General features: G+C 43.7%; 1 protein-coding gene across 1 annotated transcript in view; it reads right to left on the bottom strand.

Moving 5' to 3' along the window:
* The window catches only part of farsa (phenylalanyl-tRNA synthetase subunit alpha), a 35,843-nt gene extending 19,856 nt beyond the window's left edge, over window positions 1–15,987 (bottom strand). Inside the window, exons 1-4 of the mRNA XM_039772508.1 lie at window positions 15,808–15,987; window positions 14,872–15,009; window positions 11,001–11,099; window positions 6,847–6,965 (exon numbers count right to left, since the gene is read on the bottom strand). Of these exons, the coding sequence (XP_039628442.1) occupies window positions 6,847–6,965; window positions 11,001–11,099; window positions 14,872–15,009; window positions 15,808–15,954 (503 nt within the window). The 5' untranslated portion in view covers window positions 15,955–15,987. The remainder of the gene's footprint in view (window positions 1–6,846; window positions 6,966–11,000; window positions 11,100–14,871; window positions 15,010–15,807) is intronic.
* Window positions 15,988–17,939: the final 1,952 nt, after the last annotated feature.

Below are 17,939 nucleotides of genomic sequence, written 5' to 3'. Positions count from 1 at the left end.
GTATCGCCTCAACAGTGGCAGGGGAAGAAAATGCAGAATTTACATCGGGGCCCCCAGAAATTGATCTTCTCTACGTATAAAAGGCAAAGCCCTCACTGACTCATCACGAATTCTCTCACTTTCCATACAGGTGGGAAGTTGAAATTTCGCCTGCTCATTCCTTGCAGTGTTCTCCTTTCATGTCCTATTGCCACACCCAATTGGGACTGGGAAACGGGTGTACCCCCTAAACTGTATATATAGATAGGGGAAACCCCTCCACACTATTTCTGCAATTTACACTACGTGTAGGAAGCCCACATTTCCCATGCTCATCCTTTACTCTGTACTTACAAACGTTAACTATGTATCATTTCGCGCCGTGCCCCATAACAAACTTTCGAAAGCAACGTCTTCTTTTTGGCGGTTCTCACAATTATGCTGTAAGGAACTTTTGGAACTGACCTCTCCTTTTGTCGGTTTCATTCCCGATTTCCTTTAACAGACGATTTATTTCACTTGAGAGACGCACGAGCCTGGCCGCCCCCGGTCCCCCTTCCTTTTTCTGCGCACCTACCATGTGGTTGGCTCCCTGGCTTATATGTAAACGACATCCCGCGCTCATGTGCCTCCTCGCTCGCTTCCTTACTTTCCTCAGCTGTTCGTCGTGCTCACTGCTCCCTTCTTCTTTACTCCACCGCTTCAAGCCTGTTGTCGTTGGCCTTGCTTCACGTCTTCCTGCTGGTGACGCCTGCCTTTTCGTTTAGTTTCTTCACACTCTTAATCCTCCGGCCATGCCTCCGCATACTCTACTTTTGAAGGTCGGCGCACCAATGATGTTACTGCGAAACTTACAACCACCAAAACTTTGTAACGGCACCATTCTTCAGATCAGATCTCTGCACAAGAAGCTCATTGAGGCGACTGTCTTCACTGGCATTGGCACTGGCACTGGCTCAGTGGGAGACCCTCTCATACCCTCTGACCTTCCATTCCAATTTCCAGTAAGGGTCTGCGTCGCTAGGACAATAAATAAGCCACAGGGCCAGACTCTAAAAAAGGTCGCCATTGACTTGACACAAGATGGCTTCTCACGTGGCCAACTGTACGTTGCATGCTCAAGAGTAAGCACAGCCGAGGGCAGAACTGCAAACATCGTTTACAAAGAGATCCCGACATCCTAGAAACGTGCATTTCTCACACACAACATTCACAACCCTAAACTAAACTCTTTAAAATGATCAAATTCACTCTCAATACTAAAATAAGCCCACGACGATTACATCGACAATCATGTTAACGTTGTTTTTTAAAAGCTTTCCTTTTCTTTAACACACTACTTCTCCGGTATTTTGCTAGTTAATATACGTGGACTTTGTCACCTCCGCTGTTTTTATTTTGACTCTTTTTTTAAGTAAGCTTTTCTGTCCTGGCATTTCAGAGTGTCTTGTGTACTGCACGTCATTTGGCTCACCAAGTGCTGACACAACACATGCCATGCTGAAACCGAGGCTACTGTGCTTCCACATTTAAAAAACTGAATGCAAGTATGAAAGCAGGGGTGGCACAGTGGGTAGCGCTGCTGCCTCGCAGTAAGGAGACCTGGGTTCACTTCCCAGGTCCTCCCACAGTCCAAAGACATGCAGGTTAGGTGCATTGGCGATCCTAAATTGTCTCTAGTGTGTGTGCCCTGCCCAGGGTATTTTTCCTGCCTTGCGCCCTGTGTTGGCTGGGATTGGTTCCAGCAGACCCCCCGTGACCCTGTAGTTAGGACATAGCGGGTTGGATAACGGATGGACGATATATGTGGAGTGTTTCCCTTACAGGCTGGACGTTGGCCGTGTCCACTTTTCACTTGACATATGTTATATAATCTTTTCACTTGTTACATGTACTGGGCATTTGACACAGCGAAAAAAAAAAAGTTTTGAAATTTACCATTCCCTAACTATAGAAAGAAATAAAATGACATAAAAAAGACCCTTTCTTAAAAAGGACTCCCCATAAGGTGCACAGCTCAGGCCGACCTCAACAACGTTCATCATGCTAAAGGAAATCTGGTAAGGAGCAGGCTGATGATGACACGTAGGCCCTGACCGGAGATGTGGGCACTGCCGTAAAAAGCTATCTGCTTGCAAATGCCAACGGCCCCGCTGAACCCGCATTGCTCCAACCTTTTGATTCACCGTGCGAGTCATCTGGGGGTCTCGCACTTTCCTTTTCATTACAGTTCCCTTTCAGCTACAGAGGTCTGCTCAAAGACATATTTAATTTATAATTCACTTTTCTTTTGGCTTCCTGTAGCACTTTGCACTTTTCACGTATTAAACTAGACTGGAATCTGTCAGGGGGGCACTGGTTTTAAGGAGCAGGTTTTGTTTTGTTTCACATTGTTCTGGAATTTTTGAGCAGGATGGAGATAAGTCATATCGTAGTCACTGGACTAGGTGGATTGACTTTGTTAAATTGGCACGATGAGTGTCTGTTTGCCCTACAATAAGCTGGCACTCCATCCTGAGATCGTTCCTGCCTTGTGCCCAGTGCTTACGCTCCAGCTGCTCCGTGACCCTTAGAGGCACACGCCGCTCACAGTGAGATGTAAAATTAAGATTGATTGATGGAATTTTGCTAAGACAAGCAACAGGTAAAGATAGCAAAATAGGGGGGCTGCCATGGTGCCATCCGCTAGTCCACTACTGTCCTGTAATGTAACTGAAGGTTCACAATGACTCTTCCTGCCCGTAAAGATTTGAAGTGCCAATGACACTTTATGAGAGTGACTGCCGACAGTGCGTGTATTAATCAGTTACTGCTTGTTAGATGGTGTGGTGGTACTGCTGCTGTCCCGCCGCAAGGAGATCGGGGGGCTCCCTGTGTGGAGTTGGCATGTGGTTTCCTCTCACAATCCAAACACATGCAGGTTCAATGGATTGATTGGGTGCTTGATGTGTGTGTGTCCTGCGGTGGGTTGGCGCCCTGCCCGGGATTTCTTCCTGCCTTGCGCCCTGTGTTGGCTCCAGCAGACCCCTGTGATCCTGCAGTTAGGATATAGTGGGTTGCATAATGGATGGATGGAAATATGAAAGCTTTCAACACCGGTCTCTTACAAAATAAACCCACAGCATGGCCATCAAACCAGCAGCTTGCCTTCAGGGAGTAAGGTGCTTATACCCATGACTCAGCCCTCTGGCATCTGCGGCCTGGGCATTTCAATTGGCTCCTTCTGAACAATCTGTCGTATGTGTTATACAACTCACTGTTACAGTACTCTCTGTGAAAGGCATAAACACATGCAAAGCGCTAAATATTTAAAGTCTGTGTGGTTCTGTTCTTTAAAGATCCACAGCATGAAAGAGACCAAATCACAAGAGAGCAGCATGAAGCTCAGTACGGGACATGATGAACCGAGCCGACACTGGCTCCAGATGTTACCACAGATGCTGAACGGCTCAAGGTTGGGGACGAGGATTAAAGGTGAATTAAAGCGCTGATGGGCGAGGGGGGCACTTTGAAGGCTTTTAGATACATTAGCGACACGGTTTATTCAAGTTGAGCAGAGCCGGTAATTTGCCCGCTGACATACTGCCAAGAATGATACAGACAACGAAGCTGCTGCTCTCTTGGTTTGAGTAGCTTATACATGACATGCAACAGCAACTGAAGGAGAAGACAATCGCTGCAGATGTCCAGGCCGAGGGGACACTTCAAAGCTCAATGGTGTATTTACACAGCAAATTGTGATGGAAAAAGAGCAAAACATAACTAGAATTGTGCCACTTTAGAGTTGTAAGGAATAATCCGTGATTCAGACGTCTTTCAACATCGCACAATAAGGTGTCTGTCACGTACACCAGTGGGGAAGACCAAATGCATACAAACGGTTAATTTTACGTAATTCCATTGGCCTTTCAGACTTTGAGATGCCCTCTCATGCCTGAACCCTAGAGGCAGAGCAAGGCAAAGTCTACTCAACCAATCGATTGATCAATAAATAGGCAGAGCTTTATTTGTCCCAATGGAGAAATTTGGCTTTTACACAATTATGACTGCGGGACCAGCAACTGCTTGTACTGCCACAAACGAGAATCCCAATGTTGTGTGCCAAAAAAAAAAAAAAGGCAAAGATTGCACATCAGCTGATCGAGTGGACAGGCTCCCTGAAGAACCAAGACGTTATGTGAAATAAGCGGAAGTGCCGCCCTTGCAGGCCTCGTCTTTTGAGACTGGAGGTCAGCCCGATTGTGTTTTAAGAAATGGCTTGGGCTTTACATCAAACACGTTAAATTACACCCTACTTGACGGCACATTTCAAATCTCATCGGTCAGGCAGCTAGACACAATTTACAAAGAGGCACAAACCTATCACACTTAGCGTCAGGGGGCGCGACAGCCTTTCCATTAGAGATAGCGAACTCAGTATTTCAATTGGCCTTCTAATTCTCTTTTACTGATTTTTGTTTTGAACTGGCCGGCTGTAATCGGCTTCTTCATCAAAGGCTGGCAAATGGGTTACTGCCTATTAACAGCTCCACTGGTTTTAGAACTAACAGTTGTTCTTTGGATGGAATCTCATACCATTAAAACTGGTCTGTTTTGTGTCATTTGCTCCACTGCTGCTAATGAATAAGGCTGAACTCGCAGCACCCTTTAGACACGTTTGAATAATGCACGCCATACCAAACTTCACTCCTCAAAATGGCATTGGGGGTTTCCTTTGGCAATTTTTAATAGAAAGCAAACATGGAGGAGTGCAGAAAGGTGAAGGCGGGCCCTGTGATGACGTGCGGGGTAAACCACCTGGAAGTGGATATTGTCAAGAACAAGGAAGGAGTGTCAAGATTTGGTGTGCCATGGAGCTGCCATCATGGGGGAGGAAGTGGAAGTGCCACAGTCTTATAAATACATGCATGGCCATCTGATCAGTAGACTGCATTATGTGGACGATGCCGGCCTGCGAAGAAAAAAAAAAAAACACCAGAGAAAGCTCATCTATTTAAAGGGACACGGGTGTGCGAACGTAACCTGGTGGGCTGGTCCATCAGTCTATAGCAGCTCGTGTACTCTTCAATGCTGTAGTTTGACGAGGGAGTAACACACGAGACTGGACGTGATGGCGAGAACGGTAACCACACACTGAGGAGAAGCAAGACACATGACAGCCCGCATGGAGTTTGCTAAAAGACACCTGAAGGACTCTGAGATGGTGAGAAATAAGATTCTCTGGTCTGATGAGACCTAGATAGAACTTTTTGGCCCTAATTCTAAGCGGTATGTGTGGAGACAACCAGGCACTGCTCATCACTTGTCCAATACAGTCCCCACAGTGAAGCATGGCGGTGGCAGCATCATGCCGTGGGGGTGTTTTTCAGCTGCAGGGACAGGACGACTGGTTGCAATTGAGGGAAAGATGAATGCGGCCAAGTACAGGGATATCTGGACAAAAACCTTCTCCAGAGTGCTAAGGACCTCAGACTGGGACCTTCCAACAAGACAATGACCCTAAGCACACAGCTAAAATAACGAAGGAGTGGCTTCACAACAACTCTGTGACTGTTCTTGAATGGCCCAGCCAGAGCCCTGACTTAAACCCAATTGAGCATCTCTGGAGAGACCTACAAATGGCCGTCCACCAACGTTTACCATCCAACCTGACAGAACTGGAGAGGATCTGCAAGGAGGAACGGTAGAGGATCCCCAAATCCAGGTGTGAAAAACTTGTTGCATCTTTCCCAAAAAGACTCCTGGCTGTATGAGCTCAAAAGGGGGCTTCTACTAAATACGGAGGGTTCAAAGGGTCTGAATACTTAGGACCAGGTGAGATTTCAGTTTTTCTTCTTTAATAAATCGGCAACAATTTGAAAAATTCTTTTTTTTGTCTGTCAATATGGGGTGCTGTGTGTACATTAATGAGGGGAAAAATTAATTTAAATGATTTTAGCAAATGGCTGCAATATAACAAAGAGTGAAAAATTGAAGGGGGTCTGAATACTTTCCGTACCCACTGTATGTATATATATATAAATATATATATATAAATAAATAAAGTCAGTATGTGTATGTACGTATGTTCCAGTATCACATCTCAATGCCTGAAGCAATTTTCATGAAACTTGGTACACGTTTCTCATTGGTTGACTAAAAAATACCATAGGGTGAAAACAACTCTAACCCACCCCCTTCTGGGTAGAGTGGGGGGTGATCTTGCAGTCTTGTATGTATGTTATCATCCAGTTGACACTGGGAACGACCACCAGAGGGCGAACTGGAGGTGACTGCCAGCATGTTTGAGCGCCACCACCCGGGCACCTGTTGCTTTTGAAATTAAATAGAGTCCCGAGCGTCAACTGGATGATCAGATACATACAAGACTGCAAGACATACAAATTAGTGAGTCTTCATTGTTTGTCAATTTAGTTTAAATTTTTTTTTTTTTTATTCATTTTTCTCAAACAATTAAAAAAAACAAAAAAAAAACACTATTTTCCTCTCAGGCAACACTGGGTATTTCAGCTATTGGTTATATTTGTGAAGCAAATTCATCTACTGGAGGGGAAAAAAGAGCATTGTGGGAAAAATGTCTCCTATGTATTGCACTCTGAACTGTACCTTGATGCTAGACAGGTATTGTATGTGTATAATATTCCAAAGCAGACGGTTTATCAAGCAAGACACAATAAATCTGATGGTATCACTACACAGAAGAGGTGCAAATAGAAACACAGGCTCCTGAGAGGTTCAAACACGAGTCTGCAAGTTAATGTAACCTGAAAGCGAGGAAGAAACTTCACTCCCCATTAAACAAACAGCCCGACTTGCAGGGAAAGGCTGCCACCTGTAGGCCTCAGTAAAAACGACCGCAGCACCTACACTTCATTGAGGAGTTTTCTCTTCTTCAGCTCGTTTTTATCTTTCTCTTCTAAACTGTCGGTTTGTCCTTGCTGAGCAAGTAACAGCTTTTTTTGCACCAGGTCCTCGATACTTTCCACCTGTAAAAACAAAACAAGCAGTACATTCAGGTTGTGTGATGCCACTGTGGCTCCAATTTCTCTGTGACTATCCAAAGTGCTCATTCCATTAAAGGGTTGCTGCTATGGCAGAGGCATTGGGGCACATTCCTCACAAACAGCAACTGAGCTGGGCCAGAACCTCAAGGGCTGTGAGGCAGCAATTCGCTGTCCAGGCCAGTAGACCCCCAAAAGGTGAAGACGACAGATTAGGACGCCTGAGGGAGTCTCCATTCTGAATAACAGAAAACAAAACTGAAGATCCGGTGTCACACGTTTAGACTGACAGTTTATTAACAATACTGGATGCTTTGTGCTTTAAGGTAGAGGGGCACTTTTCACTATTCATAAAGAGATTTTCTAATTGGGATAAAAAAAAAAATATTCAACGAATAAAAGGGATAAAGAGGAATTCTCTATTTATATACTATTACTTTAATTATTATAACCAAGACTGTTCAAACAATTACCAAAATGACAGCTGCTTATCACACCCCAAAATTTAACAACTAATGATTTAGGATTCCAAACAAAAAAAAAAAAAAAAATGCCATTTTGAATATTTGATTTTTTGGGTTATTCTATTTAAACTTATACAAGACAGGGTCAGAATGAAACAAATATATATTTTGGTAGAAGTATGCACCAGCTTGCAGTAAAGAAACAGAAATTGCCATGATCATGACTGGCATTTAAAACACACTGCACTGGGTGACAGCTTGCTTCATTTTGATAAAACGTTCAGGTGTGTCCACCAAAGGCTACCGAGTATCGTAACTCCGTCAGTCGCTCTTCTTTCTTCAATGGCTACTTCAACGTCTAAATGCTCAGTCAGTGGGCTTGTTTCCCTCTTTGATCTTTGTTGGAGATGCGTTTTCTTGTACCTGTTTAAACACTCACAGCTTCACCTACACGACAGCAAGGTAAATGATGGCCGAGGAGAATCTTTAGCAGAGTATTGACAGAACAGTACTTTAAGCCCTTCAATGATGCTTTCTGGTCGCTTACTGGGTTTATCTACGGATATCCCAAGACAGCCACTTACTTTCTGTGGACATGCTGTTGTGTAAAACGTCATGGAGGCGTCTCTCAGTTTCTTTTTGCTCTCCTAAAGAGGACTTCAAGTTACAGTCAAAGATGTAGTTACTGAAGGATGCATGTTTGTTCTCAGCAGGGCACCTGCTGTGTCGTCAATACAGAATCTCTGCTGATAATGAGCCAACCCAAAGGACATGATGATGGGAGAATATCCTTGGGGGAGATGAAACTAACTTAGAGCTTTCTGATAAATCACGGCAGTTCTACCTTCACAGAAGACCCAACGGTGTTTACAACAAAAACCAAGGAACATGGAGGAGGCTCATTAATGTTATGGGGTCGCTGTGACGCCTTGAATGTGTGCAGAGGCTGAGAAAAATCAGGAGATTACAAGGCATTCTGGGGTAAAACATACCACTCGGTGCCAAGGTCAGGTCCTCCAGCAGAATAACAGCCCATAACATTCAACTAAGAGCAGCCAAGAACTCATGGGAATGTTCTGAAGTGGCGTAAATGACCTGAATCCAAATCAGCGCCTGCAGAAAGAGCTCAGACTTGCAGGGACTCATCAAACTGAAGACAGTCTGCTCCAGAAGAGTGGGCCAGGGGTCTCGCTCAGAGCTACAGAAGCGGCTTGACTGCGCTTACTGCTTCAAAATCGGAGGTTGGGGGTCCCAATTATTTTGTCCTCCTTTGTTTTACTGTATTTTTATAAATGATATGTTAAGCCCTAAATGAAGAGCAAAGTGTCTGCTCTGTGGAATAAACATTAGTGGATGCCATTTCCTTTTGTCAGTTTCTCCTTCTTTTAAACAGTGGAAGGTGACCAATACTTTTGGCTGCTCTGTATGTAGGTTTGTATTTAATTAGTGGTTCTCTCAAATTTATTGATAATTTAACTTTTAACTAAGTTTGGATTTTGCAGAAACTAAAATGTACAGCTTAGAATTTCTTGATGGTCAATCAGGGACATTTAGCTTTTATAGATCTTTATTTAAACATATCCAATATATCTACCGTAGCTATATTTCTATATACAGTGAGTATAGAACAGAATCCCCCCTTTGAAATATTCCCATTTGTTTTGCTTTACAGCCTTAAATGAAAACTAATATTTCTTCCCAGCTTTACTTACTCAATGCCATCTCTAACATCCAAGTGAAGGATATCACAGCTACAGTTCAGAAGAATTATAAAAAAAATCAAAAACAAGAAATCCTGAGATGAATAAAGGATCATAAACTCCATCAGGTGTCAGTGCCCACCATTTCCATGGCGGTCACTGGCTTCCTCCCACCGGTGCTCAGTTGTAATGAGTGTGATTAGTGAAGCTGTTCCTGGTCCATTCATTCCCTCACTTGGTACAGCAACTGGCTGTGGGTGGCAGGCCACTTTCAGAAGATCTCAGGATAGAGTTGTGGACGGACATCAGGCAGGAGATGGAGACCAAACAAATCTCAAAGGCTTTATCAATCCCAAGGAGCTCAGTAAAGGCCATCATAAAGAAGTATTTGGTACTCCTAGGACCCTCCAAACTGGATGGGAGAGCAAGGAGGAAACTGGTAAGAGAGGCCACCAAGAGGTCAATGGAGTTACAGGATTTGATGGCACAGAGTGGTCATTAATGGTGTGCATGTGACAACAATTTGACAAGCACTCCACAATTGTGGCTTGTTCAGGACGGCCACACTTCTCAAGAAAGGCCACATTAAGGCTTGTTTGAGCTTTCCCAGAATGCACCTTGATGATTCTGATGCCAAGTGGAAAAACGGTCTAATGGTCAGATGAGAACAAAATCAAACTATTTGGCTTCAACACCAAACGGTACAGCAATGCAGCTCACCATCCACAACACACCATACCTACAGTATAGCATAGAGGGGGCAGCATCCTGCTGTGGGTGTCTCGTTAGGGTAGAAGGAAAAATGGATGGGGGCAAAATACGATCAAATTCTTCAGGAACCCCTGCTACCCTCTGCCAGAAAGTTGAAGATGGGCAGAATGTTCACCTCTCAACATGACAACGAGCTGACGCACACAGCAAAACTGACCACACAGTGGCTGAAGGAGAAAACAGTGAACGTCCTGGTGTGGCCAGTCAGAGCCCAGACCTAAATCTGTGGAAAGATCTGACGATAGCAGACCACCAACGCTCACCAGCCAATGTGACCGAACCTGAACAGTTAAACTGTAAAGAAGAGTGGGGGGCAAATATCTACAGTGGTGTGCAAAGCTGATAGAGAAGAATCTACAGACTCAAGGCTGTCATTAAAGCAAAAGGGGGGTCAACAAAATGACATGGGGGGGCTGATCCTTTATTAATCTCAGTAGGTCTTGTTTTTGAGTTTTTATCATTTTTCTGAACTGTAGCTGTGATGTCTTTCACTTGGATGTTAGAGGTTGCATTGAGTAAAACTGGGAAGAAATATTACTGTGTGTGTGTGTTTTCATTTAAGGCTGTAAAGCAAAACAAATGGGAATATTTTGAAGGGGGGGGGATTCTTTTCAATACCCGCTGTACAAACTATATATATATATATAAAAAAAAAAAAAAGAATGGCACACATTTATGTCATAGAGCCCACCAGCGTCCTATCTGTCAATGGTACACTCTTTGTAATATCGCACATGTTGGTGTCCTTAGCCTTGGCTTTGTGGGGCGAGGCTATGAGTGCCCCTGCTGCTATGCCATATGATTTTATCCCAATCGCAGTTTAAGTGTCAAAAGCCTGCTTGTTCACTCAAGACAAAGAAAATCCTTTTTAGCTCAACTAGACAAGACAAGCCGCAGCTTTAACAAGTCGATTGTTGGCCTTCCTCTTGGTGAGACGACTCGAAGAGGAGGAGGAGGAATGAGACCTTGAGAGATCACAAACCAGGATACATCTGCAAACAATTACTGGCAGTCAGCTTCATTACTTAGAAGAGTGAGAATGAAGCTATGAAACAAATCATAAAACTCTGGCCACTCAAACTTACCACCCTGTAGACACGAGGGCCTCCTTCAGCATTTTTGTCCAGTCGGATCCATTTGTTTGACATAGCCTTGCTGAAGCCCACTTTACCACTGGGAAGGTTCTGAAAGAATCAATGGTAACAAAGTCAGTACCAGCAGAGTGCTCACCAACACCTCTTAAAACTACACAGTGAAGCCGACAATCCATCCCCCATGGTGTGGCGGCCCTGACACACAAATACTCCGTCCTCCTCAGGAAACGGCTATTAGAGCCTCAGACACTCCAGAGGAACAGCATGACAATGACAAATGGGGAAGGAAGCTCCCAGGCTTGTCATCGATGAAGAACTGCAAGTTTGAAGCTGCAGCCCTAACTTCAGAGATTTTTTTTTCTTCTTAAACTATCTTGTGTGTCTTTGAATTTTATTTTTGTTTAATTAATAAAGAGCCTTGTGACGCTGTTTGCTGTGAAATGTACAAAAATAATCAGACACGTACTACAACTGTCGCTGTGCTGCAAAATAACAATCATCACGCGGTCACTCGTGAGCCAGTGCTCGGCTCTCTCATACTTTACTGTCAGAAAAGGTCAACTTTGTAAATCAATCACTGTATTGAGTCATTTGTGCCACCGTCCTGTGGTGACACGTACACTGGGTAAAGTAATCGTTAAGTTCCGGGTCTTGCGTTTTGGTATTGCTTTGCATTTTATTTTCACTGCGTTGTGCTGAGTCTGCACACGATTTATGTTGTGATGCTGGAACAAATAAAGTCCCATTGAGGATCAATAAAATATTACTTTATAGAAGAATATATATATATATATATATATTGGTGTGAAAAACTATTTTCCCCTTCCTGATTTCTTATTCTTTTGCATGTTTGTCACACAAAATGTTTCTGATCATCAAACACATTTAACCATTAGTCAAATATAACACAAGTAAACACAAAATGCAGTTTTTAAATGATGGTTTTATTATTTAAGGAGAAAAAATCCAAACCTACATGGCCCTGTGTGAAAAAGTAATTCCCCCCTGAACCTAATAACTGGTCGGGCCACCCTTAGCAGCAATAACTGCAATCAAGCGTTTGCGATAACTTGCAATGAGTCTTTTACAGCGCTCTGGAGGAATTTTGGCCCACTCATCTTTGCAGAATTGTTGTAATTCAGCTTTATTTGAGGGTTTTGTAGCATGAAGCGCCTTTTTAAGGTCATGCCATAGCATCTCAATTGGATTCAGGTCAGGACTTTGACTAGGCCACTCCAAAGTCTTCATTTTGTTTTTCTTCAGCCATTCAGAGGTGGATTTGCTGGTGTGTTTTGGGTCATTGTCCTATTGCAGCACCCAAGATCGCTTCAGCTTGAGTTGACGAACAGATGGCGGACATTCTCCTTCAGGATTTTTGGTAGACAGTAGAATTCATGGTTCCATCTATCACAGCAAGCCTTCCAGGTCCTGAAGCAGCAAAACAACCCCAGACCATCACACTACCACCACCATATTTTACTGTTGGTATGATGTTCTTTTTCTGAAATGCTGTGTTCCTTTTACGCCAGATGTAACGGGACATTTTCCTTCCAAAAAGTTCAACTTGTGTCTTATCAGTCCACAAGGTATTTTCCCAAAAGTCTTGGCAATCATTGAGATGTTTCTTAGCAAAATTGAGACGAGCCCTAATGTTCTTTTGCTTAACAGTGGTTTGCGTCTTGGAAATCTGCCATGCAGGCCGTTTTTGCCCAGTCTCTTTCTTATGGTGGAGTCGTGAACACTGACCTTAATTGAGGCAAGTGAGGCCTGCAGTTCTTTAGACGTTGTGCTGGGGTCTTTTGTGACCTCTCGGATGAGTCGTCTCTGCTCTTTTGGGGTAATTTTGGTCGGCCGGCCACTCCTGGGAAGGTTCACCACTGTTCCATGTTTTTGCCATTTGTGGATAATGGCTCTCACTGTGGTTCGCTGGAGTCCCAAAGCTTTAGAAATGGCTTTATAACCTTTACCAGACTGATAGACCTCAATGACTTCTGTTCTCATTTGTTCCTGAATTTCTTTGGATCTTGGCATGATGTCTAGCTTTTGAGGTGCTTTTGGTCTACTTCTCTGTGTCAGGCAGCTCCTATTGAAGTGATTTCTTGATTGAAACAGGTGTGGCAGTAATCAGGAAATTGAACTCAGGTGTGATACACCACAGGTAGGTGATTTTTGAACAAGGGGGCAAGTACTTTTTCACACAGGGCCATGTAGGTTTGGATTTTTTCTCCCTAAATAATAAAAACATCATTTAAAAACTGCATTTTGTGTTTACTTGTGTTTATATTTGACTAATGGTTACATGTGTTTGATGATCAGAAACATTTTGTGTGACAAACATGCAAAAGAATAAGAAATCAGGAAGGGGGCAAATTGTATAGTATACAGTGGTGTGAAAAACTTACACACATACACAGTAGAACCTCTGGTCCCGAGCATTTCCGAACACGTACAAATCGGGTTACGATCAAAAAGTTCGCCAAAACTTCAAATCTGTTCACAACCACAAGCTCTGGGGGCGAAGAAAAACACTGGCGGCCAGTTTCCCTTCCGGTTTGTACGCGCCAGTGATTTCCCATTCTCCGTTTCCCATTTTCTCTGCCAGAACTCAACTCGTGCAAGTTTAGTTTTCTTGGTTAGTTTTTGTATAAATGAAGGACTTTTATTATTTTTTCCCCTGTGCTTAAAACTCATAGAAAAGTGTTTACAGCGAGCGGTTCGTAAGGCTGTAGCGTGAACTCTTGCAATGTTAGTTTTCTCTGTTGTTCGACATTTTCTCAGTGTTATTCAATGTTTTTACGTGTAGTTTATTAATACACGGTGCATTCTATGGTATAATTAACTTAAAAATCTTTAACAAAAAAAAAATTTACATACAGTTCATACGGTCTGGAACGGATTAATCGTATTTACATACAATCTTATGGGGAAATCATGTTCGGGTCACGACCAAATCAGGTGGCGTCCAGAGTTCTGGAATGAATTATGGTCGTGACCAGCGGTACCACTGTATGTATGTATATATAATAGATAGATAGATAGAGTGAAAGGCACTATTTGATAGATAGATTGATAGATAGATAGATAGATAGATACTTTATTAATCCCAAGGGGTAATTCCCATACTCCAGCAGCAGCATACTGATAATAACAATATTAAATTAAAGAGTGATAACAATGCAGGTGTAACAGACAATAACTTTGTATAATGTTAACGTTTACCCCTTGGTGGAATTAAAGAGACGCTCTGCCACGCATATACACAAACACACATACAAACATTTTATATTTTAGATATTTTAAATATATTCATGTTAGTTTGCCTTTTAACACTTTGAGGGCTGAATATTCATTTTTACAACACAGAGTCCCCCGTCTGGGGCATTGGGATTCGTATTCAGACCACGGGGTAAGCGCCCCCTGCTGGCAGCAACCCAACCTTTTTCTAGATGGTCTCCCACCTAAGTGCTGGCTGGGCCTGAACGTGCTTAGCTGCAGGCGGATGGCCTGTCCTGTTCTCCATTTTTCATTGTTCACACCTGCCCATGACACCAGGTTTAATAAAATCTCATTACATTTGTACTGTTTTCTGGAAGAACTCGGTATGTAGAGTATGTGTTAGGCCACGGCTTGACTTACTACAAGAAATACTTTTTGCACTTTACAAAACTTCAGTGGGTCAAAACAAACCGGACCACTACAAGGCCTTACCAACAACCGCATGTGTGACCCTGTGCTTAACAGTACAATCTGCTGAGAGTGTGCCCTGAATGGTGGTCAGTACCGAACAGCTCAACAGAAAACACGTTTGTCGTTGGTGGCACAGTCGATAACGCCACCTGATGACTTCCAAGCTCCAACTTACCATGAGCTGGCTCTGGGCCAGTCCCTCCGGCGGCACGCTGTTGAAAACACGGGCCTCATGGCTACCCTGCTCTGCAATTTCCTTCCCCTCACAGCTCAGTTCCCATCGTTTTGAGGAGCGCTGTTCGGCGGAGATCACCTGCAACACAAACACAAGGACTGAGGCCTTATTTTATTAATTTTAAGACAATCAAACATACATATCAGAAACCAAAAAAGGAAGATGTCTTTGATACGTCACTATACAGCACTTGTTACTAACAAAAACAAAAATAGTAATAATAACGGTCTACTGTACATCTCTGTGATAGCCAGCGTGGTGTGGTGGGCTGGCAACATCGTCTCAAGAGACGCCTGCTGAATTAATAAACTGATTAACAGCAGCAAATTATTTTTATACAGCCCAAAAAAATGACACAAGGAACACCGCAATTGAGGTGATTGAAAGCGATTGTAACACCTGCAATCGAACTAGAGACCGCCACAGACAAATCGTTTGTATGAAGTGAAAACCAACCCTGGGTCTGTAACCTTGACAAAAATTACCCTAAAACATGCGAGCTTATATTAATTTGATGTTTGTTACTAGTTGGCATCTGCCACTGGGAGGCAAACAAAGGTGTGTTAAAAGACGTTATGACATGTACAGTGTACAAGTGAAGGTGGCAGCCTTACACACAAGATGAGAGTGAGAGATACATAAACATGTTGTTTAGACAAATTCGCGTAAAAACGGTAAGAACTCAATGGCGTTCCAAAACGCTGGAAATTCACGCCTTCATGGCTCCTTCTTGTCGCTGTTGGTTCTCGGCGCACATTCGCAGAACCCGCCCGCCCGGCTCGCCGTATTGCAGTCGCACACGAGCCGATTGCATCAGTCAGTCAGTCAGCCGGCCGGCAAGTCTCATTCATCCCCAACCGCCCGGTTTATGCTTACCTCTCCCAGGGATTGGAGGCTCTTAACAGCACCGACCACCAGCTGGTGATCCACTCGCAAACCCGTTGCCACTTGCAGACTGTCCAGACCGCCATCCGCCTTCTCCAGTAACTGAAGCAAAGGCTCCACAACTACACCGTCTGCCATGCTGAGAGCGAGCAACAGCGCCTGTGCGGCGGCGCCGGGAAAGGAAGTGACGTAAGAGCCCTTTCATCTTTGACCTCAACGCAAGCGTGGGATTGTTGTCTTCTCGTATTTTCTGAATCAGTAATAATAATAATAATAATAATAATAATAATAATAACTGTCGTTCCGCGATTTTAGAAGTTAATTTAAAAAGCATATTTTATGATTTACAGAGTCGGTCGATGCGCTATGTCGACTGTAGGAGCGAGACGAATACATCGCCATATTGGGTGGGTACGCAGCTGAAACTTAAGGCACACGTCATAAGGTGTAGAACTACTGTTAGGTGTGATGAATCACGGCTTACCGGAGGCTCCGAGTCAATAACTAACTGTATATTCCACTGTAAATGTATCATTATACGGGTATTGAAACCCCAGAGGCATCAGTGTCAGTCTCCATGTTGAGTGGGTAACTCAGATTCTGCATCAGCATCCATCCCGAGTCGGTCACTTTGGTCTTATTGCCAGGATGAATTTGACGAAGTGTCCCACAGTCCAAAGACATGCAGGTTAGGGGGACTGGCGATGCTGAACTGGCCACAGTGCGTGTCTGGAATAGGCTTTAAAGATTTTATTTTTTATAAAAGTAGGCGCAGAAAAGCTGGAAATCTCAAGATTATAAAAGCAGCAGGCCAAGCAGTTTGGCTTTTTTTTTCCTTTTTAAGTGGAATTTGTACGGGTTTCCAACAACACGCAGTCAAGTGTGAGGAGTGAATCCACGCTAAGCTGGTGCGCAGCTCCTTCTCTGGCCTCTTGCACCCCCTAGAGGATCGGATCCTGTATTGCACCCTCGGGCCTGCGATGCAGCCGCACTCTTGCAGTTCAAGCACACCGTTACCTTCAACGAGATCCTCTTTCAGATGTAAACACAATCGTGGACTTCAAGTTCCTGTTTAATCCAAGTTCACCATCTATTTCTTTTGCTCTTTAAATCCACTTTAAGAACGGTCAAATCTTTTAACGTTTATTTGAAAAGTGCTTATCTTCTCACTTGCCCTTTTAGCGTTTATGTCTGTAATTCATTATCTTTTAATGGAAGCAAAGAACTATGTTTAGGTTAATAGTGTAAAATGCTTTACATATGCATTTGGGGATATTTCGTCCCACAAACCAAATATATGTTCTTCCCTCTTAAAAACTGGTGCATACCGCTGCATTTGATGCCAGTCCACTCCTACTGGTGCCCGTCTTAAGCCTTGGAAAGACCCCAGCTCTCCTTGAGCCAGGAATTATAAATAACCTATGAGATGAACAAATCCTCTTATAACGTACGTTATCTTTATGTGCTGCAGAAAGATGAAATCTCATAGACGGAGAGAGTGGCCATCGGCAGCAACAGCTTGAACCGTTACGAACTCTCCTCTATTCAGGTTCCCTTGTCAGAGGTGCAGGCATATCCCTAGGCAGCCACCCATGTCGCTGTCAGCTGAGGGGTGCCACTTATGAAAGTTAAGGGGCGAATGCTCCAGTCACTGAAGGGACACAGTTAATGAAAGTAACCCCAATCATCATCAGACTCCAATAATACCAACTACCAACTATGGACAACTTGGGGTGATGACGGCCATCAATCTCACCTTAGGATCAAGATGGCACCATTTCTCACTATCCTGTTGTGGCGCCTGTTGCCACTGCTGTACTGCCGTGATAGAAAGATTCTCTCGTCAGATTAGATGGCCCACCATGATGACCAGCAGGGGGTGACAGCAAGTTGGTGTTGGTCTCCAGGACTAGGACTGCATCCTGAATTTGTCGTTAACAAACCTTTTGTATTAATTGACTGTGGACCCCCCAGAGGTTCATTTTCTCCATGGATGCTGCCGTGTTTGTTTTCTTCGCCTCTGATGTCATCTGGCCACAGTTCAACAACTGAGTAACGGACAGGTAGTGTTGGGCCCGATTTCTGTTAATCAGTTTCAAACTACTTTGTGTTTTTATGTATTC

Source organism: Polypterus senegalus, chromosome 12 (assembly GCF_016835505.1).
Source record: "Polypterus senegalus isolate Bchr_013 chromosome 12, ASM1683550v1, whole genome shotgun sequence".
NCBI classification, from domain to species: Eukaryota; Metazoa; Chordata; class Cladistia; order Polypteriformes; family Polypteridae; genus Polypterus; species Polypterus senegalus.
Note: the sequence above shows the minus strand (reverse complement) of the source record. Positions and strands in the feature narration are given on the sequence as shown.